The sequence below is a fragment of the Bison bison genome, unplaced genomic scaffold, assembly GCF_000754665.1.
Source record: "Bison bison bison isolate TAMUID 2011002044 unplaced genomic scaffold, Bison_UMD1.0 scf7180017864229, whole genome shotgun sequence".
Taxonomy (NCBI): domain Eukaryota; kingdom Metazoa; phylum Chordata; class Mammalia; order Artiodactyla; family Bovidae; genus Bison; species Bison bison.
The window spans coordinates 711059-734297 of NW_011494801.1; the positions used below are offsets into that span (position 1 = coordinate 711059).

The window sequence follows — 23239 nt, forward strand, 5'->3', positions numbered from 1 at the left end:
CAGCTTTCTTCACAGTCCAAATCTCACATCCATACATGACCACTGGAAAAACCATAGCCTTGACTAGATGGACGTCATAGTGAGCTCTATATCCCCTGCAGCCAGTACTGTGTTTGGCACATTGTTGTTGCTGTTCAGTCATTCAGTCATGTCCGGCTCTTTGCAACCCCATGGACTGCAGCATGCCTGGTTTCCCTGTCCTTCACCATCTCCCAGAGCCTGCTCAAACTCATGTCCATTGAGTTGGTGATTCCATCCAACAGTCTCATCCTCTGTGGTTCCCTTCTCCTCCTGCCTTCCATCTTTTCCAACATTACGGTCTTTTCTAAAGAGTCAGTTCTTTGCGTCAGGTGGCCAAACTATTGGAGCTTTAGCTTCACAGCATTAGTCCTACCAATGAATATTCAGGACTGATTCCCTTTAGGATTGACTGGTTTGATCTCCTTGCAGTCCAAGGGACTCTCAAGAGTCTTCTTCAACATGACAATTCAAAAGCATCAATTCTTTGGTGCTCAGCCTTCTTTATGGTATGACTCTGACATATGTACACAAGTACTAGAAAAACCATAGCTTTGACTAGACAGACCTTTGTTGGAAAAGTGATGTCTCTACTTTTTAATATGCTGTCTGGTTGGTCATAGTTTTCCTTCCAAGGAGCAAGCGTCTTTTAATTTCATGGCTGCATGTGAATTTCATGTAATTTCACTGCAGTCACCATCTGAAGTGATTTTGGAGCCCCAAAAATAAAGTCTGTCACTTTTTCTGCTGTTTCCTCATCTATTTGACATGAAGTGGTGGGACCAGATGCCATGATCTCAATTTTTTGAATGTTGAGTTTTAAGCCAGATTTTTCACTCTCCTTTTTCACCTTCATCAAGAGGCTTTTTAGTTCTTTGCTTTCTGCCATAAGGGTGATGTCATTTGCATATCTGAGGTTTGATATTTCTCCTGGCAATCTTGATTCCAGCTTGTGCTTCATCCAGCCTGGCATTTCACATGATGTACTCTGCATATAAGTTAAATAAGCAGGGTGACAATATACAGCCTTGAAGTACACCTTTCCCAATTTGGAACCAGTCTGTTGTGCCATGACAGGTTCTAACTGTGGCTTCTTGACCTGCATACAGGTTTCTCAATGTGACACATTGTAGGAGCTCACAAAATATTTATTGCTGAAGGAATGTGGTGGGTTCTAATCTCCCTCGTTTTCTTACCCAAGCCTGGAGCTAAGGTGGGTGAACTTTCAGAGCCCTTCCAGGGGCAGAGGTCAGCCAGGTCAGGGCTGGGGGAGGTGGCCACCTCCTTTCCACCATTTTCAAGATCATGTGTGTAAAACCTTGCACCAGGAGGGCTGGGAGACACCCAAAGTAACTAGAAGACAAGGAAATGACCTTGAACAGGACATGGTGACAAAAAAAATTATTAATTCAACAAAAATATATTAAGTTTTGTGTCAATATATGCCAGGCCATGAGTAAGATCAGTTCTTATTCTCACAAATCTCACAGTCCTAGGCAGACACAGACTGTGGTAATGACAGTACCGTGGGACAGGTGCAAGACAGGGGTACACAGGTCAAGAGGACTTTGAATGTGTGGTGGGAGAGGGTGACAGAGCTGAGTGCTTGGGGAGGAGGAAGAGTCACCAGATCTCTGACAGTTGGAGTAGGGGTTGGGGATCTGCTTTCTTCCCTCTCTCAGGAGCGGTACTCTTGGGGTATATCTGGCCAGAACCTCTCCACCATCTTCCTTAGAGTGCATGCACCAACTCCCAGGTCCGTGTGTTCTTTCTGATGTTGCAGGCACCTGGAATATTCTTCTGTAATCAGCAGGGCTCTGTCCTGTCCCCAGCAACCGTTGCCTGACCCTACGATGGCTACAAGCAATGGGACCTGCAGGATCTGACCCAGTTGTCTCCTTGCTTGACTCCCCTCACCTCACCTCACCTCACCTCTCCCAGAAAGCCCAAGAGAGGGCCACAGTAGGCTGACACATGACAACAAAAGACATAATCTTTACCTTGATGTGAATAAAGCCCACTTTAAAAAAGAAATAAGAATTTCCACCAACAATTTTATTATTACTGACAGCATTTTGAATGAACCAAAGAATTTAACAAGACATATAAAAAATATATTTTTAAAAATCAAAGATGGACAACAGATTTATAGATTTGCTTTCCTGATCATTCAGAAAAAAAAGAAATGACAATATTTACTTACTGGCAAATTGTATTTGAGTGAGAGTAGCCACTGGATCACAAGACCCAAGCAGCAGGATACTGCCAAGTTCTTGGGAACAGAAGAAGTAATCGACCAACAGGTGAGAGGCTGTGGGAGGGGTAACTAGACAGCTGGCCAGCACAGCAGATCTGGCAGCCCAGCCAAGACAGGAACAGGCCGGGCAGGGCAGGGGTAGGTATCAAGAAGCAGAGATGGGCATGTCAGTTACTCTGGCCTGGAGAAGAATCACTGTGAACACAGGGCCAGCTGCAAACTGACTCCAGTGTACATACTCACATGAGTGTGTGTGTTCACTTAAATCATCTCTTCCTTCATTCATGAAATTAGCAAGTGGGTTTGAGTGGAAGTCATCCTGTGTCTCGGGGACCAGAGAGGGGAAGGCTCAATCTATGAAAGCAGTTTCCTAAATTTAGGTGGACTGAGCCTGCTAGAAGAGCTGTAGACTGTGAGGGCTCCAGGAAAAGCAGGGGGTTGAGGCCCAGGCCTTGCTCCAGGAGTTCACACTATACACAGAGGGCCTCCAGGCTCCTCTGTCCATGGGATTTTCCAGGCAGGAGTACTGGAGTGGGGTGCCATTGCCTTCTCCGATACACAAAGGGAGAGACCCTCAGACAACTGTGCCATGTGGCCTGTGATGGGTGTGGGACAAAGTAACAAGATTGTCCCCATCTGTGTGTGAGATTAGGATGGGGTTATAGAGTTCACTTGCATTTGAGACAGGCCTGGAGGGGCAAGTAGGATTTAACAGGCAGAGATGGGAGTTTCATGGGCATTCCCAGCCAAACAGAGAAAGCAAAACCCCATGAGGGAGTGTGCAGTGGGAGCTGGGGTGGCCCTTGCAGGGAGCATCTGGAATGTTCAGAAAAGTTGTGGGAGATGCAGCTGGAGAGGGAGCTTGAGGCCAGGCCAACATGGGTCCAAAGCAAGGAGTTCACACCAAAGTTGGATAAATAAAGACTTATGTACTCATTTATTCTTTCATTCATTCAACAAAAATGCATTGCGTGCAAAACCTCTGCCAGGTGCTGTTCCCCTGGGTGCTGGGCACACAGTGGGGAGGGCAACTTCTGCCATCCTGAGGCTAGTATCACCTCTGGGGAGCAGGAGTGCCATGGGGAAGTGGAGACTGCTGCCTGGTCCAGGGTGAAGGGCCCTGAGGGTAATAGGAGGGTCACTTCAAAGGGGAGGGCACTTGGCAGGGTCAGTCAAAAGTGACATCCCCTTGGCTAGGCCAAGCCAAGTCCTCCAGCAGCCAACATGGGGAATGAAGCATCCCTCAATAACTGGGACAAAGGGTCAGAAAAGTAGGGTTTGGAAAGGAGGGGAGAGGCCTGGAGGCAGGGGGATGACCCCTAATCCTCCCACTGGCCCTAGCCTGCAGCAGGCCCGGATCATCGGCCAGCCTGGTCAGGGGTCTCTCGGCCGGCGTTCCTCTGGTCTTCATGCCTGTAGTCATCCTCACCCTCCTCTTCTTGTCTTCTGGAAAGCTCTGTCAGCTGCTCTGGTGGCTCCCGGTAGGCCGCCCGATTCCTGCAGGCATTGAGGAGAGAGGGAAAGGGTTCACACTCACCCATCAGGACTGAGGGAGCTGGGTCTAGTGCTTCCTATGAGGAGAGAGCAGCCTATGACAGAGGCTTGGCCCCACACCCGGCCCTGGACACCCACAGGAAACTCTACCCTGGGATTAGAGACTGGCGAACCACGGGCCCTGGAGTCATGTCCCAGATAGCAATGCCACTTTAGGATTTGGGTGAATCATTTAGTATTTTCTCAACTATAAAATGGGACGGATAAAAGTTGTTTTTATTGTTAACAGCTGCCCCCTGAGGTGTTGTGAGAGGAAGAGGCTGTGAGGAGCTGGAGCACATCTTCCTAATCTGCTTAGACCCTTGCTAACAGGCTGTCCCCGACACTCACGGCCGTGCGACCTCGGCGTCCTCAGCTTTGCCGGTGTCCCGGCAGCAGCAGCAGTACAGGATGATGCCAATGATGACAAGAGCCGCAGCCACGCCCCCAGCGACACCCGCATACAGAGCCACATTCATGGAGGCTGGGAGAGACAGAGCCGCAAGTCCTGTGAGCGCTAACCACAGTTCCCAACTCGAGCCCATAACACAAGTCAAGATGCAGGGAGCATGCCAGGGATGAGGAACCACAACAGCCAGTGTCCCAGATGTGAGAGGTGGTCCTTCCCAGGCTCTGAGCGGTGCCTGTCTTCCCAGCCCAAGGGGCAGTGCCGCCAGCTTCTGGGGGCACTCCATGGAAGGCACAGCCTCGTGGGAATGGAACCAGACAATGTGGGAGGATACTTCTCAGAATGAAGGTGTACAAAAGGCCAGATGGCCAGCAGATCTGAGCTACTCAGGCTCCAGAAAAGCCCTCAGGTGTCATGCCAGCTACTACTCTAGCTCATTTCCAAGCTGCTCAGGGTGTCCCTCCCCAAGTGATGGGGTCCAGACTCCTATGGAAGCCAGATCTGGGCACTTCCCCGACTCCCACAGAGCAACCCTAAGGGTAGGACTAAGGTCTCCAGAAGCCAGTCTTAGGTGCTATTTCCAAACAACAAAGGGAACAGGGCTAGCCTCCAGATGAGGGGAACCTGGGACAGGAGCATCTGGTCAACGCCTCAGCCACCTGCCAACGGGAGACCCCAAGAGGCTGCCCAGCTCACCTCCCAGTCAGCTGACCCTTTGGACCCCCAGCCGGTCACCTTCTGGCCTTCACCCTCCCACTCTCCCTCCACCCCAAACTGCTCTTACGAGATCTGACAGCCACAGTGATGTTGCAGGACTCGGTCCCCACCTCGTTCCTGGAGATGCAGATGTAGTAACCTGACATTTCTGTGGAGATGTTTTTCAGAGAGAAGGTCTGTCCTGTGACTGGGAAGGAAGAAGAGTCAGGCTGAGGAGACAGTCCACCATAGTAGAATAGAAACAGCTAGGAAGGAGTATGGACTCCTGAACTCCTATGTAGATAAAAGCATTGCCATTGAGCATGTCTGAGCCTCATCTGGAATGTGGAGAAAATATCCACCTCTAGGGCTGAAGGATGATTAAACCAGGCAGACTGCGCAATTCTGAAGTGCTTAGAATTCAGGCAGGAACTGTGTGTTTGAAGCCACCTTAATTTTGTGACTTTGGGCAAGGAACTTAGCTTCATTAACTCTGTTTATTTACAAATAAAATAATAATAGTGCCTTCACAACAGGGTAATTGTGAACATGAAATAAAGTACTAATGAATATAAGCCCACAACCAAATGCCTGATGTAAATGCTTAGGAAACATAATATGCATTATATATTACATAGAAATGTTTTATAATTAGATGATACAATTACCACTTTTATGATCTTCAGAAACAGAATTCTGCAGCTTAGACTCATGTGAAAGCAGGCTTTAGAACCTCAAGGACTCTGACTTCTGTATTTCTCTACCATGAGCGGTGTGTGTGTGAGTGTATGTGGTATTTGTATGTTGTGTATGTATGTGTATGTGCGGTGGGGTGGAACAAGGCAGGCAGTCAGTCTAGACTCTTCCTCTTTCTTTTCCACCACTTAAGTAAGCCATTTAACTTCTGTGAGCTGTAGTTACCTCATCTGGAAGTGGGAGGGAAAGTATCTGATCCCCCCAAATTCAGGGCAATGGTCTAGATGTCCTCATGAGAAGACGTTCTACTAAATCTATGATTCTACAAATGTCTTCACCTTGAAAGCGAGAGCTAAAGCATAAAACATAAATGTTTAGACAAATTTATATATCCTATCCTCAATGATGGGCTTTCCTGGTGGTGCTAGTAGTGAAGAAACCCCCTACCACTGCAGCAGACATAAGACATGTGAATTCAATCCCTGGGTCAGGAAGATCCCCTGGAGGAGAGCACAGCAACCCACACTGGTATTCTTGCCTGGAGAATTCCATGGACAGAGAAGCCTGGCAGGCTACAGTCCATGAGGTCACCAACACTTGGACACAACTGAAGCAATTGAGCTCACATACACACATCCTCATTAATGCTGTGTCATAGCCACTATTATGAGAGAAGAGTTAGAGACCTTGTCCTCTAATTTGCTGCACAGCCAGCCTCCACTGCTGTTACCAGGTGGGTTACACTCCTTCTTAGGAGATATTCTAAATTGCAAATAGGATCTGAGTGACATTTCAGAGGCAGTCCCTCATCTTCAGTAATAAGCCCAAGTTTCTTAATATGGACATGATGTTACAGATCTGGCCTTGATAATCCAGCTTTCAGTTCAGTTCAGTTCAGTCACTCACTTGTGTCTGACTCTGTGACCCCATGGACTGCAGCACGCCAGGCCTCCTTGTCCATCATCAGCTCCTGGAGTTTATTCATACTCATGTCCATTGAGTTGGTGATTCTATCCAACCATCTCATCCTCTGTTGTCCCCTTCTCCTCCTGCCTTCAACCTTTCTGAGTATCAGGGTCTTTTCAAATGAGTCAGCTCTTCGCATCAGGTGGCCAAAGTATTGGAGTTTCGGCTTCAACATCAGTACTTCCAATGAACACCCAGGACTGATCTCCTTTAGGATGGACTGGTTGGATCTCCTTGCAGGCCAAGGGACTCTCAAGAGTCTTCTCCAACACCACAGTTGAAAAGCATCAATTCTTCAGTGCTCAGTTTCCTTTATAGTCCAACTCTCACATCCATACATGACTACTGGAAAAAACATAGCCCGGACTAGATGGACCTTTATTGACAAAGTAATGTCTCTGCTTTTCAATATGCTATCTATGTTGGTCATAACTTTCCTTCCAAGGAGTAAGCATCTTTTAATTTCATGGCTGCAGTCACCATCTGCAGTGATTTGGAAGCCCAGAAAAAAAAAAAAATTCAGCCTCTGTTTCCACTGTTTCCCCATCTATTTGCCATGAAGTGATGGGACTGGATGCCATGATCTTAGCTTTCTGAATGTTGAGCTTTAAGCCAACGTTTTCATTCTCCTCTTTCACTTTCATCAAGAGGCTCTTTAGTTCTTCTTCACTTTCTGCCATAAGGGTGGTGTCGTCTGCATATCTGAGGTTATTGATATTTCTCCCAGCAATCTTGATTCCAGCTTGTGCTTCATCCAGCCCAGCGTTTCTCATGATGTACTCTGCATATAAGTTAAATAGGCAGGGTGACAATATACAGCCTTGACGTACTCCTTTTCCTATTTGGAACAAGTCTGTTGTTCCATGTCCAGGTCAAACTGTTGCTTCCTGACCTGCATACAGATTTCTCGAGAAATTTCTCAAGGTCAGGTAGGCTGGTATTCCCATCTCTTTCAGAATTTTCCACGGTTTATTGTGATCCACATAGTCAAAGGCTTTGGCATAGTCAATAAAGCAGATGTTTTTCTGGAACTCTCTTGCTTTTTTGATTATCCAGCAGATGTTGGCAATTTGATCTCTGGTTCCTCTGCCTTTTTTAAAACCCACTTGAACATCTGGAAGTTCATAATTCACATATTGTTGAAGCCTGGCTTGGAGAATTTTGAACATTACTTTACTAGCATATGAGATGAATGCAATTCATCTTGGTAGTTTGAACATTTTTGGTATTTCCTTTCTTTGGGATTGGAATGAAAACTGACCTTTTCCAGTCCTGTGGCCACTGCTGAGCTTTCCAGATTTGCTGGCATATTGAGTGTAGCACTTTCAGAGCATCATCTTTTAGGATTTGAAATAGCTCAACTGGAATTCCATCACTTCCACTAACTTTGTTCATAGTGATGTTTCCTAAGGCCCACTTGACTTTACATTCCAGGATGCCTGGCTCTAGGTGAGTGATCACACCATCATTATTATCTGGGTCATGAAGATCTTTTTTGTACAGTTCTGTGTATTCTTGCCACCTCTTAATGTCTTCTGCTTCTCTTAGGTCCATACCATTTCTGTCCTTTATTGTGCCCATCTTTGCATGAATTGTTCCCTTGCCATCTCTAATTTTCTTGAAGAGATTGCTAGTCTTTCCCGTTCTATTGTTTTCCTCTATTTCTTTGCACTGATCACTGAGGAAGGCTTTCTTATCTCTCCTTGCTATTCTTTGGAACTCTGCATTCAATGGGTATATCTTTCTTTTTCTCCTTTGCTTTTGGCTTCTCTTCTTTTCACAGCTATTTGTAAGATCTCCTCAGTCAGCCATTTTGCTTTTCTGCATTTCTTTTCCATGGGGATGGTCTTGATCCCTGACTCCTGTATAATGTCACAAACCTCCATTCATAGTAACCCAGCTTTACCTCTTGCTAGTTCCCCTGGTGGCCAGTTCTTTCCCTGCCCAGCTCTACTCTGTTGCAAGATTGTATCTCAGTGTGAATTTTTCTTGTCTGAATGTGCTATTCACTATACTTCCTCAAATATGATGCCCTCTGATTTTTCCAACAATCTTGTATTGTGAATGGAAGAAATATTTCAATCTCCAGTGCCCTAGAGGTAACTGGAAGGTTGGAGAAGTTAAGGGACTTCCCCAAGGTCACAAAAATAAGAAATGACAAAACAATAACAAAAATTCATTTTTAGGTCTAGAATTCCCAGGAACAGTTGACACCTTTCTGTAAAACAAATATAGAAAAGAGAACAGAGAGGGTTATAAGGAGAAAGACCATGCCAGGACCTTCCAGATCATAGATGAAGAAGAAGCACAGTTGATGAGTAATTGCCCCATTGTGGTCTCAGAAAGGACCCCATGGAAGAGAACATGAATCTTAGTGTTCTGGACAGTGCCACTAGCAGGAACGGCTGCAGGAACAGGCTGTGTGTTTCTAAAGGCTAGCATCATATAGAAATGCATCATTTATCTTCAAAATGAGGCCTCTCTGACCAAGAAACTTTGTGAACAAGATTCCACATTTGATGGGGTGACCAACAAACCAATCTTAGACTGCTACGCCTATGGAAATACCAAGTACAGACACATATTTTATGTGAATTTGTCTAAGAAGACACACCCAAAGGATTACCCACATGTCTACATCTATGGTTATTAAAGAACTTTGGCTTCTGGTTGGAGACAGGATGGCAGAGTAGAAGGACTTGAGCTCAACTCCTCCCACAAAAATACCAACATCATATCTAACTGCTGAAACAACCACTGACAAGACTGGAACCCACCAAAAAAGATACTCTACATCCAAAGACAAAGAGGAAGCCACAATAAGATGGTAGGAAGGGCACATTCACAATATGCCCAATCAAATCCTATACCCACCAAGTGGGCAACCCACAAGCTGGTAAATAATTATACCACAGAGTTTCTCTCACAGAAGTGAGAATTCTGAGCCTCACATCAGGCTGCCCAGCCTGGGGGTCTGGCATTGAGTGAGGGGACTCCTCAGAGCGTTTGGTTTTTGATCACAAAACTCCACAGAACTGTGGAAATCAGAAACTCAACTCTGTTGAGTTGGAGGGTGCACACAAGGTTTTATGTGTACAAGGACCCAGGGAAAAAGCAGTGACTTCATAGGAGCCTGAGCCAGAAGTATTTGCTGGTTTTGTGGAGTCTCCAGGGAAGGCAGGGGGTGGCTGTGGCCACTGTGGAGACAAAAACACTGGAGGCAGAGGTAAGGGGGTATACTCTATGGTGTGGGCTCTCCTGGAGGGTGCCATTTTGACCTGGCCCCACCCAAGAGCTCCAGTGTTGGGATGCCTCAGGCCAAACAAACAAGGCAGGAACACAGCCCCACCCATCAGCAGAGAGGCTGCCTAAAGCTTCTTGACCCCACTGCTGCTGCTGCTAAGTCACTTCATTCATGTCCGACTCTGTGTGACCCTGTAGACGGCAGCCCACCAGGCTCCGCCATCCCTGGGATTCTCCAGGCAAGAACACTGGAGTGGGTTGCCATTTCCTTCAAACACAGCCCTTGACATGGTTCTGCCCACCAGAGGGGTAAGACCCAGCTCCACCCATCAATGGGCAGGAACCAGTCCCTCCCACCAGGAAGCTTGCATAAGGCTCTAGGAGAGCCTCACAAATAAGGGAGCAGACACCAGAAGCAAGAGGAACTATAGACCTGCAGCTTGTGAAATGGAGATCAGAAAATTAGACAAAATGTGATGGTCAGAAGCATATGTTCCAGGTGAAGAAACAAGATAAAACCCCTTAAGAAGATTCTCCAGGCAAGAATACTGGAGTGGGTTGCCATTTCCTTCTCCAGGGGATCATCCTGACCCAGGGATCGAACCCAGGTCTCCTTCATTGCAGGCAGATGCTTTAACCTCTGAGCCACCAGGGAAGCCCTAAGAAGATTAAGTGCAGTGGAGATAGGAAATCTACCCAAAAAAGAATCCAGAATAATGATAGTAAAGATGACCCAAGACCTCAGAAAAAGAATGAAAGCACAGATGGGGAAGATACAAAAATGGTAAACAAAGAGCTAAAAGATATAAAGAACAAACAGCTGAACAATATAATAACTGAAATGAGAAATAAACTAGAAGGAATCAGTAGTAAAAATGAGGTAGAATAACAGGTAAGGGAGCTGGAAGACAGAATGCTGAAAGTCACTATGGCACACCACAATAAAGAAAAAGAATGAGAAGAAATGAGGACTTATGGGACAACATTAAACACACCAATATTCACATTATAGGGGTCCCAGGAGGAAAAGAGAGAGAGAAAGGCCCTGAGAAAATACTAGAAGAGACAAAAGCTGTAAAACTCCCTAACATGGGAAAGGAAACCTGACCCAAGTCCAGGAAGTACAGAGAGTTCTATGTGGGATAAACTCAATGAAGAACATGTCAAGAACACATATTAACCAAACTGACAAAAATTAAAGACAAAGAAAAAGTGTTAAAAGCAACAGGGAAAAGCAAAAAGTAACATACAAGGGATTCCCCATAAGGTTATCGGCTGATTTTTCAAGAGAAACTCAGCATGCCAGAAGAGAGTGGCACAATATGAAGTGATAAAAGGGGAAAACCAGGGCTTGCTTGGTAGTCCAGTATTTAAGACTCCATGCTCCAAATACAGGGGCATGGGCTTGATCCCTGGTCAGGGAACTAGGACCCTGCATGCTGCATGGTGTGGCTAAAAGAAAAAAAGGAGAGGGGGCGCAAACCTACCACCAAGAATACTCTACCCACTAAGGCTCTTGTTCAGAATCAATGGAGAAATCAAAAGTTTTACAGACCAGCAAAAGCTAAGACAATTCAGTACAACCAAACCAGCTTTACAACAATCCTAAAGGAACTTCTCTAGGTGGAAAAGAAAAAGGCACAAGAAAATTACAAATGGGAAAACTTATCAGTAAAGCCAAATAAACAGTAAAGGTAGGAAATCATCCACACACAAATATGATATAGAAACCAGCAACCATGAGAAGAGGAGAGAACAAATGCAGCATATGGAATATACATTTGAAATCAAAAGACCAGAACTCAAAACAATCTTGCATATATATAGACTGTTACTTCAAAACCTCATGCTAACTGCAAACCAAAAATAAGCAATAGATACACATACAAAAAAGAAAAGGGAATCCAAACATAACACTAAAGTTTGTCATCAAATAACAAGAAAACAGAAGAGAAAGGAAGAAAAAAAAAAGTACAAAAACAAACTCAAAACAATTAACAAAACAAGAATAAGAAAATACATATCAATAATTACCTTAAATGTAAATAGATTAAATGTTTCAACCAAGGGATATAGACTGACTGGATGGATACAAAAACAAGACTCATATATACACTGTCTAGAAGAAACCCACTCCAGATCCAGGGACCCACACAAATTGAAAGTGAGGGTATGAACTACCGCATATATATGGAATTTAGAAAGATGGTAACAATAACCCTGTGAACGAGACAGCAAAAGAGACAGTGATGTATAGAACAGTCTTATGGACTCTGTGGGAGAGGGAGAGGGTGGGAAGATTCGGGAGAATGGCATTGAAACATGTAAAATATCATGTATGAAACGAGATGCCAGTCCAGGTTCCACGCACGATACTGGATGCTTGGGGCTAGTGCACTGGTACGACCCAGAGGGATGGTATGGGGAGGGAGGAGGGTTCAGGATGGGGAACACATGTATACCTGTGGTGGATTCACTTTGATATTTGGCACAACTAATACAATTATGTAAAGTTTAAAAATTAAATAAAATTAAAAAAAAAAAACGAAAGAAAAAGCGTATTCCATGAAAATGGAAATCAAAATCTGAAGTAGCAGGACTCATATCAGACAAAATAGACTTTAAAATAAAGGCTGTTATAAGAGACAAAGAAGGACATTATGCAGTGATCAAATGATTAATCCAAGAAGATATAACAATTATAACTATATACGTACCCAACATAGGAACACCTCAATATATAAAACAAATGATAACTGACATAAAAGGAGAAATCGACAGTAACACAATAATAGTATGAACTTTAACATCCCCACTTACATCACTGGACAGATCATACAGACAGAAAATCATTAAGGATGGATTTCCTTGGTGGTCCAGTGGTTAAGACTACACACTTCCAATGCAGGGGGCACAGGTTTGGTCCTTGGTCAGGAAACTAAGATCCCACATGCTATGTGATGTGGCCAAAAGGATTTTTTTAAAAAAGAAAATTAATAAGGAAACACAGACATTAAGTGAAACATTAAACCAGATAGACTTAATTGATATTTATAGAGTATTCCATCCAAAAGCAGCAGAATATACATTCTTCTCAAGTACACATTCTTCAGGATAAGTCACATGCTGGGCCACAGAGCAAGTCTTGGTAAATTTAAGAAAACTGAAAATATATCAAGCACCTTTTTCTGTCCACAATGCTATAATATTAGAAATCAACTACAAGAAAAAAAAAAGCTTAAACACACACACACATAGAGGCTAAACAATATGCTGCTGCTGCTGCTGCTAAGTCGCTTCAGTCGTGTCCAACTCTGTGTGACCCCATAGACGGCAGCCCACCAGGCTCCCCCGTCCCTGGGATTCTCCAGGCAAGAACACTGGAGTGGGTTGCCATTTCCTTCTCCAATGCATGAAAGTGAAAAGTGAAAGTGAAGTCACTCAGTCGTGTCTGACCCTCAGGGACGCCATGGAGTGCAGCCTTCCAGGCGCCTGTGTTCATGGGATTTTCCAGGCAAGAGTACTGGAGTGGGTTGCCATTTCCTTCTCCAATGCATGGAAGTGAAAAGTGAAAGTGAAGTCGCTCAGTCGTGTCCGATTCTTCGTGACCCCATGGACTACAGCCTACCAGGCTCCTCCGTCCATGGGATTTTCCAGACAAGAGTACTGGAGAGGGGTGCCATATCCTTCTCCTAAACAAGATGCTACTAAACAACAAATGAATCACTGAAGAAATCAAAGAAAAAAAATTTTAAATACCTAGAGGAAAATGAAAATATAAAAATAATGATTCAAAACCTAAGTAGTTCTAAGAGGGAAGTTTATAGCAATACAATCTTACCTCAAAAAACAAGAAAAATCTCAAATAAACAACCTAACCTTACACCTAAAACAACTAGAGAAAGAAGAACAGACAAAACCCAAAGTTATCAGAAGGAAAGAAATCATAAAGATCAGAGCAGAAAGAAATGGAGACAAAGGAAACAATAGAAAATATCAATGAAACTAAAAGATGGTTCTTCAAGAAGATAAACAAAATTGATAAATGTTTATCCCGATTCATTAAGAAAAAAAGGAAGAGGACTCAAATCAATAAACTTGGAAATGAAAAAGGAAAAGTTACAATGGACACCACAGAAATAGAAAGGATCATAAGGGACTACTACAAGCAACCATATACCAATAAAATGAACAATCTGGAAGAAATGGTCAAATTTCAGAAAGGTATAATCTCCCAAGACTGAACTGAGAAGAATACAAAATATGAACTAATCACAAGTACTGAAATTGAAACTGTGATTTAAAACCTCCCAACTAATAAAAATTCAGATGGCTTCATAGGCTAATCTATTTAACATTTAGAGAAGAGTTAACCACAGTTCCAGTTTGTGCAAATCATTAGTACTTGGTACTTATACATAGAAAAGACTTAACACCTATCCTTCTGAAACTCTTGCAAAAATTACAGAGGAAGGAACACTCTCAAACTCCTTCTTTGAAGCCATCATCACCTTGATATCAAAATCAGACAAGGATACTACAAAAAAGAAAATTAGAGGCCAATATCACTGATGAGTATAGATGCAAAAATCCTCAACAAAATACTACTCAAACAAATCCAACAATACATTAAAAGGATCATATACCATGATCCAGTGGGGTTTATCCCATGGATGCAGGGCTTTTTCAATACCTGCAAGTTAATCAAGTTAGTGTGATATAATGTGCTAAGAAATTGAAGAATAAAAAACATATGATCATCTCAATAGATGCAGAAAAGAAAAAACAGAAAGCTTTTGACAAAATTCAATACTTATTTATGATTAAAAAGAACTTCAGAAAGTAGGATAGATGGAAACTATCTCAACATAATAAAGGCCAAGTATGGCAAACCCACAGCTAACATTATACTCAGTGATGAAAAAGCTGAAAGCATTTCCCCTGTGATCAGAAATAGGACAAGGATGTCCTTTGCTCAACATAGTTTTGGAAGTCCTAGTCACAGCAATCAGAGAAGAAAAAAAAAAGGAACCAAAATTAGAAAAGAAGTGAGACCAGAAAATGACCAGATCGCATCAAAGAATTTGGTAAATTTGCCAGATACAAAATTAACACACAGAAATACACTTCTATGCACTAACAGTGAAATATCAGAAAGAGAAATTAAGGAAACAATTCCATTTACCGTCACATCAAAAAGAATAAAATACTTAGGAAAAACCTACCTAAGGAGACAAAAAACCTGTACTCTGAAAACTATGAGACACTGATGAAAGATATCAAAGATGACACAGATGGAAAGATACACCCTGTTCCTGGATTGGAGAAATCAATACTATCAAAATGACTACACTATCCAAGCCAATGGCATTTTTTTTTTTTTTTGCTGAATTAAAACAAAAATTTTTTAATTTGTATGGAAACAAAAGACTTATAATAGCAAAAGAAATCTTGTGGAAAAAAAGATGCAGAGCTGGAGGAGTCAGGCTCCCTGACTTCAGACTATACAACAAAGTTACAGTAATCAAATCAGTATGGTTCTGGCACAAAAACAGAAATATAAGTCAATGGAACAGAAGAGAAAGCCCAGAAATAAACCTAACACATGTTTGGCCAATTAATCTACAACAAAAGAGGCAATAATAATATCAGTACAATGGATAAAAGACAATTTCTTCAATAAGCAGTGCTGGGGTAACTGGACAACTGCATGTGAAGAATGAAATCAGAACATTCTCTAACACCACACACCAGGCTTCCCTGGTGGCTCAGTGGTAAAGAATCCACCTGCAATGCAGGAACCACAGGAGATGCAGGTTCGATCCCTGGGTCAGGAGGATCCCCTGGAGGAGGGCATGGCAACACACTCCAGTATTCTTACCTGGAGAATCCCACGGACAGAAGAGCCTGGTGGGCTACAGTCCACAGGGTCACAAAGAGTTGGACACGACTGAAGTGACTTAGCACTCACGCACTAACACCACACACAAAAACAAACTTAAAGTGGATGAAAGATCTCAATGTAAGACCAGGCAGTACACAACTTTTAGAGAAAAACATAGGCAGAACACTCAATGACCTAAATCGTAACAATTTTTGGAGCCACCTCACAGAGTGATAAAAATAAACAAATAAAAAATGGGACCTCATTAAACTTAAAAACCTTTGCACAGCAAAGGAGACCATAAACAACATGAAAAAACAGCACACAAGATGGGAGAAAATATTTGCAGACAACATGACCAGCAAGGGATTAATTGCCAAAATATATAAACAGCTCATGTAGCTCAATATCAAAATAACAAACAATCCAATCAAAAAACGTGCAGAAAATCTAAATAGACATTTCTCTAAAGAAGACATACAGATGGCCAAAAAGCACCACATCATTAAGTCAAGGATGCTCAACATCAGTGACTGTTAGAGAAAGGCAAATTAAAACTACAAAGAGGTTTACCTCACCTGGCCGGAATGGTCATCATCAATAATCCTACAGACAATAAATACCAGTGAGGGTGTAGAAAAAGGGAACCCTCCTACACTATTGGTGGGAATGTAAATTGGTACAGCCACTATGGAGAACAGTACAGAATACTGTTCAAGAATAGAGCTACCATATGACCCAGCAATGCCACTCCTGGGCATACATCTAGAGGACACCATACTTCGAAAAGATACATGCACCCCAGTGTTTACTGCACACTGCACACAACAGCCAAGACATGAAGACATCAACAGATGAGCGGATAAAGAAGAAGCAGTACATATAGACAATTACTCAGCCATAAAACAGAGTGGAATAATGCCATTTGTGGCAACACAGATGGATTTAGAGATTATCATACCAAGTGAAATAAATCAGAGAAAGATATCATGTAAATCACTTATATGTGAAAGAAAGTGAAGTCCGACTCTTTGCGACCCCATGGACTGTAGCCTACCGGGCTCCTCCGTCCATGGGATTTTCCAGACAAGAATACTGGATTGAGTTGCCATTTCCTTCTCCAGGAGACTTCCTGACCCAGGGATTGAAACCAGTCTCCTGCATTGTAGGCGGACGCTTTACTGTCTGAGCCACGAGGGAAGTCCACTTATATGTGGAATCCAATAAAATGATACAAGGGTAACTTATTTACAAAACAAAACAGACTCACAGATTTAGAAAACAAACATGGTTACCAAAGAGGAAATGTAGGGGAAGGGATAGATTAGGAGGTAGAGATTAACATATACACACTGCTATATATAAGACAGTCAACAAAAACCTACAGGATAGCACAATAACTTAAATGGGAAAAGAACCTGTAAAAGAATAGATATATGTGTATGTATAACTGAATCATTCTGAAACTGACACATTTTAAATCAACTATACTCCAATATAAAATAAAAAAATGTTTAAAGAAAAATAAGATATACAAGCAATAGATGCTCATTATAAAAACTTACATTATGCTCATTACAATAACATGTACATAATATACAAGAATCTATGACGTAAAATTATTACTTCAATTTAGTCTAATCTAGAAAATCTTGCTATGCTCATCACATCAGTTCAAAACAAGATGAAGAGGGTCCCTATCCTTTGGTGTATATAAGGGAGAGCAGACATAAAGCAATGGTGATTAGAGAGTGATTAGAGTTCATAATGGGAACCCTATTAGATCTTAATCTCATCTGAAGGGTCTGAGGAGGCCTCTATGAAGAACAGAGAACAAAATAAAAATCGTTCATAATCTCACCAGCTGGAAATAACAGCGCTTTAATTTGAGATTATTTTCTTCCAATCCTTTCATATATACTTTCTCCAGATTCATCCCCTGAAACTCAGCATGATAGCCTCTGGTTACTCATTCTCTGTAACACACTGTTCCTTCCATCCTAGAATTTCATACCTTGGCAATTTTTCTGGAACACTGTTTACGTGTGATATTAACATATGATACTAAGAAAGGGTTTATGACCAAAGCAAGTTCAGCATGAGTTAGAGTTTCTGATGTGCTGATAGCACCGGACACTTCTAACATGGGGTTATGGTATTAATGGCCTCGTTTTCTAAGCCAATTGGATTTTTATATTTTTAAGAGGCGTCTTGAAGGAACACAAAACCATTCTGAGAAATATTCTATGAACCTGGACATGTTTCAGGGGTGTATGGCTCTTAACAGAGTCCCACTACTTTAGAACATGAAACTCAGTCTATATGTTAAATGTGCCCAGCACATTTCAGACAGATCAAGGTGGAAAACCTCAGGCTCTTGCCAGGCTCTTCCCATTTATCAGAGCCCAGCTTGGCACTCCTGGCCCTCTTTAGGGTCGGGAACATGTGGCAGCCTAGGCCAGAGTCAGCACTTTCCTTCCCCAGTCTCTCAAAACAAACAACAAACATGCGAAGCTACCCTGGGGTCAACCAGTGCACAAACATTGCCACAAGACCTGTTTTGATTCTGATTTGGAGCTCCCAAGTCCCTTTTCCTCTGGAAAGGACCCAATCGTTCTTGAAATCTGGCCAAAGCGAATGTTTCTTCTACAATGACACCTCGTGGTCAAGAAGGGAACACGTAGGACAGAAGGGTTTCCACATTCCCTCTGCTGCAGCTAGGAGAGGTTTCCCTCCAGAGCAGCCCAGGTCAGCAAGAGACACTGATGTCAAATTGACAAGGTTTAACTTCTCTGCCCACTACCCCAGCATCTCCCTGATCCCATGATTTGTCAACAAGCTCAAGCTGCCTTCAAGATCTTCCCTGGCTGCTGGGAGCAACGTCCATGCCGCCCTTCAGAATGTACGTGGGAGTGTGTGCTCAGTGTGCCCAGTCGTGTCCGATTCTGTGACTCCACAGACTGTAACCCACCCGCCTCCTCTGTCCATGGGCTTCTCCAGGCAAGAACACTGGACTGGGTCACCATTTCCTCCTCCAGGGATCTTCCCGACCCAGGGATCAAATCCAGGTCTCCTGCGCCTCTTGCCCTAGAATTACTTCTCCCGCCTTCCTTGTTACCCAGATTCCTACTCCTTCAGCGCATGAAACTCAGCTGACTGACAGGGTTTACAAGGATGTTCAGAGGTATCACATACGTGATCGCCTCTTACCCTCTCCACAGTCTTTGGGGAAGGCTGAATGACGATCATCCCAATCTTGCAGATGAAGACACTAAGGGTCTGAGAGGCCACGAATGACAGAAGAAGCCAGAACTCAAACCCTCATTTGTTGATTCCACATTCCCTGTTCCTTTACTGCTGGCTTACTCCTGCTGATCCAAGTTAAAGGAAACAATCTCTAATGCTGAGAATTCTCCTTTAGATGTAGAAGAGTTGAGGAATTCTGCTCCCCAGATTGCCCACTATGGGTTGTTTTAAAATATTTTAAAAGTCAGAAATGGGTTTCAACTGACCCACACAAGATGACACGATAGACTCCCTAGGGCTCCGTGAGGCAAGGCAGAGCCCACGTCTTTAAGAACAACACCCAACCCGCACCACCATCCAGATGCTTTTTTCAGTCACTGTCTAATCCTAATTCTGACTCTGAGTAATTCTTAACTAGAGGCAGAATAAATCTTTTCCAAAGTAACTAAGCAATCTCCATTTAAGCTCTTCTATGGCTCTCATGTTTTGGATCATTGAAAAACTGAGCTTTGGCTTCTAACAAGCAGAGGAATCCAGGAGAGCTGTGAGCAGGGTCCCCACATCCTCCAGGGTAGAGGCCAGCCTCCCGAGTCCAATGAGCAGGCCCTGCATCATCTCTCATCTCAGCTTCTCTTCAGTGGCACCTCCCATCCTTCCTGCATGCACAGTTCCTAAGCTGTCTCCATCCTTAGCCTACTCACTCTTAAGGAATCAGCTCAGATAACAGCTGATCATTCTACCAGGCACTTGGTGGTCTCAGTACTTTACATGGACTTTTATTTAAACTTCACTATAGGACTTCCCTAACTCCACACTCCCAATGCAAGGGGCATGGGTTCGATCCCTGGTTGAGGAACTAAGATCTCACATGCTGCAAAGAGAAGCCAAAAAAAATCTTCACAATATCCCTATGAAATAAATACTAATTTTATGCCCATTTTACAGATGTGCAAATGAAAGCACAGAGAGACTGACTTGCCAAGGTCACACAGCTAACAAGCCAGGATTCAAGCCCATGCACGCTCCTAACCACCACGCTCTCCTGCCTGTTCAAGTGCCCCCTCCTTGAAGAAATCTTCTTTGACCCCTCTGGGTTCTAGCACCACTGGATACAAACTACGGCAGCATTTCCTATCTTGTTACCCTCTGCTAGCTTCACTGACAGGTGGGTCAGTGGTAAAGAATCTGCCTGCCAATGCAGGAGATGTAAGAGACACAGGTTCCGTCCCTGGATCAGGAAGATCCCCTGGAGAAGGAAATGGCAACCCACTCCAGTATTCTTGCCTAGAAAATTCCATGGACAGAGGAGTCTGGCAGGCAGTCTGGCAGTTCATGGGGTCACAAAAAATCAACTGAGTGACTGAGCATGCACTCATGCAACCCTCTGCTATACATACTCTGCTGGAATGCCAGATCAACTAGTGTCTGTGGTTGACCTGTGACCACTTATGGAGTCCCTGGGCTGTACACAGCCCCGAGACAGGATGTCATATAGCCAGAGGAGAGCTGCCAGCCAGTTTTGACACACTCGATAAAAACTTGCCAGCTAGAAATATGTAAACAAATCCAGAAGCTTGTTGAAATCCATAACACATCTATTTTACATTAGAGTGGGTTCTACTAATTCTTTTTTTTTTTAACTTTTCAGAAGTTCTTGTTTTACCCCCAAACAAATGGTAGAGAGCTTAAGTCCCCTCACTTGGCGGAAGCCCCTGTCTGTGCCCTCATTTGGTGGGACTCGCTCTCCCGTCTCATCTCCTCAGACCTACTGTCTATACCCACCGCTCCACCACCCACTTCCTTTCCACCCATACTGGATAGAAAGTCTTCCCAGAAGTTAATCCAGTGGGACTTTCCAGACCTTGTCTTTCTTGATCTTCAGGAGTGGTGGGTGCAGCTGGCTAAGCAGCTGGTGGAAACAGGGCCCAGGGATTCCACTGGGGTTTTCCCACATTAGTTGACTCCAAGGTAATGGCAGCGGGATGTTTATACAAAAGGCAGCTCCTTTTCTCTTTCCAGTTTGTTTCCTGATTGAAAGGTCAAATACCAAACTGCCTGGTACAAAACCAGTCTCCTGGCAACCACAGCAGAACCTACCATTTCCTTCCGTGAGAATGTGGGAACCTCATAGCAGACCCAGTTGTGTAGTGGGTGGGACCATATAACAGGGTTGAGTTTGTGGGTGGGAACCAGGGCAGTCCGAGATGTATCTGCCTAGGTAAGGGACGGAAATAGAAACTTCTCCGTCCTTAAGTGGAGCCACAGAGTCAGACTTGAGGACTCAAATGTACACTTTAGGACATAATCATAACCAAAACTAAAACCCTGAGAGTGCTTGTGCAGCGACTGGTTACTGATACATGCTTACTCAAGAGAACTCAGTTATGGGGAATAAAGAAAACAAGTTCATGTGTACAATGTTATTATTTGTCACAATAACCTATGAGGTGGGCACTATTATGAGAAAAATGCTGCTTAGAGAGATGTCCAAGATAATCCAGTGCAAAATGCAGGGGAAGAGGCAGCCTTCAGGGGCACCTGACTGGTCAGCCCAGGGTCTCCTCTGGCAGTACACATCACATGAGCGGCACCTCGATGTGGGGCGCTGGCCTTCCTTGCAGACCTTTTTACCTGGTGTGACTTGACGCTCTTGGTGCAGGACATCGTAGCTCTTCCAGCTGTACTGAGGGGCTGGGGAGCCCTCCTTTGACTGGCAGGTCAGCTGGATGTCGTTCCCAATGACAGTCTCTCCCTGGATGCCACAGTCTGGCTTGGAGGGCGGCACTGTGCAGGGGAAGAGCCAGAGAGAAGCCAGGAATTAGTTGGGGCTTGGTGACAACCACTCCCTCACCCCAACACACACCAGTTGCCTTGTTTGTTCACAGGCAAAGAAAGGTAAAAACCATTCTTAGCTTACATGCCATAGAAAACAGTCTGCAGGCTGGATTTGGCTGCAGTTTGCCTACCCTTGGTTTCAGTGAAAGCCTCTCTCTCTGAAACCCTTCAATGCTAACTTCTTAGCAATGTTCCCTTCAGTTAAGCAGAACTCTCTTCCTGTGCTTTGCTGATGAAATGGAATTACCACAAGTAACTGGGTGATGGAAGAGCCCCCTGGTGGCAGTGGGATTATGTGCAGGGTAGAGAACGAGGACTGAGCGGATGGAGGGGGCAGGAAGGAACAGACACACACAAAAGAAGCCCACAGAAAGAAGGTTGCGAAAACCAACAGGCCACCCTCAATGCACAAGCCCAATCTGATCGCTTAGAATTCCTGAAGACCTTTAGCCAGGGTCGTTCACTCAACACTGTAAGTTAACATACCACTGTGTACAGTGGTTTGTTCTACAAAAATTCTGTATACCTGACTCTGCTGGGCATGGAGATGACATAGTGTGTGAGTTTTTGTGTTTAAGGAATCCAGTGGGGGCAAAAAAAAAAAACAAAAAACCATGACCAGGCAGGACGCAACAATGCTGAGACAGGACAGGCATGACAAGGGACACTGACCCAGTCGTGAAGCCAATAGTGGAGGTGCTGGGAGGGGTTGGAGAAGAGATGGGGTGGCACTCCAGCCCGAGGCAGCAGCCTGTGCAGAGGCCCTGAGGCAAGAAGACTCCAGGGAGTCCTTTTGGGTGGGAGGAAGAGGACACCAGTGGAAAGTACTATTACTGAATTCCTCAGCGGCAGGCCTGTCCATCCTGCTTCTCTCTTCACATGCCCCCTTGGACGGCTTGCTTGCCCCAACAGTGCTGCCCTTTCTACAGTGCAGACTGCACAGGCACACACTCGCTGGGCGTGGAGGGTGAATTCCAATCTCCGCTCCGCCCAGGGCTGCTGGGAGACAGGAGGCACCTCTCCCCTCTAGCCTCACATCTGCTCTGGTATTTGCTCTCTGACAAAGGCAGGTGGTTGCTGGGTGTGCCCCCTCATTTCCTGTTGTCTTGGTGAGGGGCAGCCAGGCATGGAGCAGCGTGGGGAAAATCAAAGGCATTTCCCACTGCCACCCTAATCAGTTAGTCCCTAAACCTAAAAGGCCCTAGGTTCAAGAACAGGACTCAGGTATCCATGCCCAGACCCCGGGGACTGAAGCAGCCTGGGGAGGAAAAGGCTGCTACCCATGGGCAACTCTCACAAACAGCTCTCTGCCCTCCCTGCAGGCCCAGCCAGCAGGTATCTGCAGGACAGAAAAAGAGAGCATCACTTCTGAGGAGACTGGCTACTGGTCAAAGCTGTTCATGAGCCAAGCTTTATCTCTTGAGCTCTCCGCAGGTCCAGGAACATTCCTCCCTAC

General features: G+C 44.2%; 1 protein-coding gene across 2 annotated transcripts in view; it reads right to left on the minus strand.

Moving 5' to 3' along the window:
- Positions 1 to 2998: 2998 nt before the first annotated feature.
- The window catches only part of GPA33 (glycoprotein A33 (transmembrane)), a 58634-nt gene continuing 38393 nt past the window's right edge, over positions 2999 to 23239 (minus strand). The window contains exons 4-7 of one of the 2 annotated variants that reach the window (XM_010845993.1): positions 21580 to 21732; positions 5002 to 5115; positions 4160 to 4292; positions 2999 to 3772 (exon numbers count right to left, since the gene is read on the minus strand). In XM_010845993.1, coding sequence (XP_010844295.1) covers positions 3634 to 3772; positions 4160 to 4292; positions 5002 to 5115; positions 21580 to 21732 — 539 coding nt within the window. In that variant the 3' untranslated portion in view covers positions 2999 to 3633. Of the gene's footprint in view, positions 3773 to 4159; positions 4293 to 5001; positions 5122 to 21579; positions 21733 to 23239 lie in introns of both variants that reach the window. The other variant, XM_010845992.1, reaches the window with a different exon arrangement.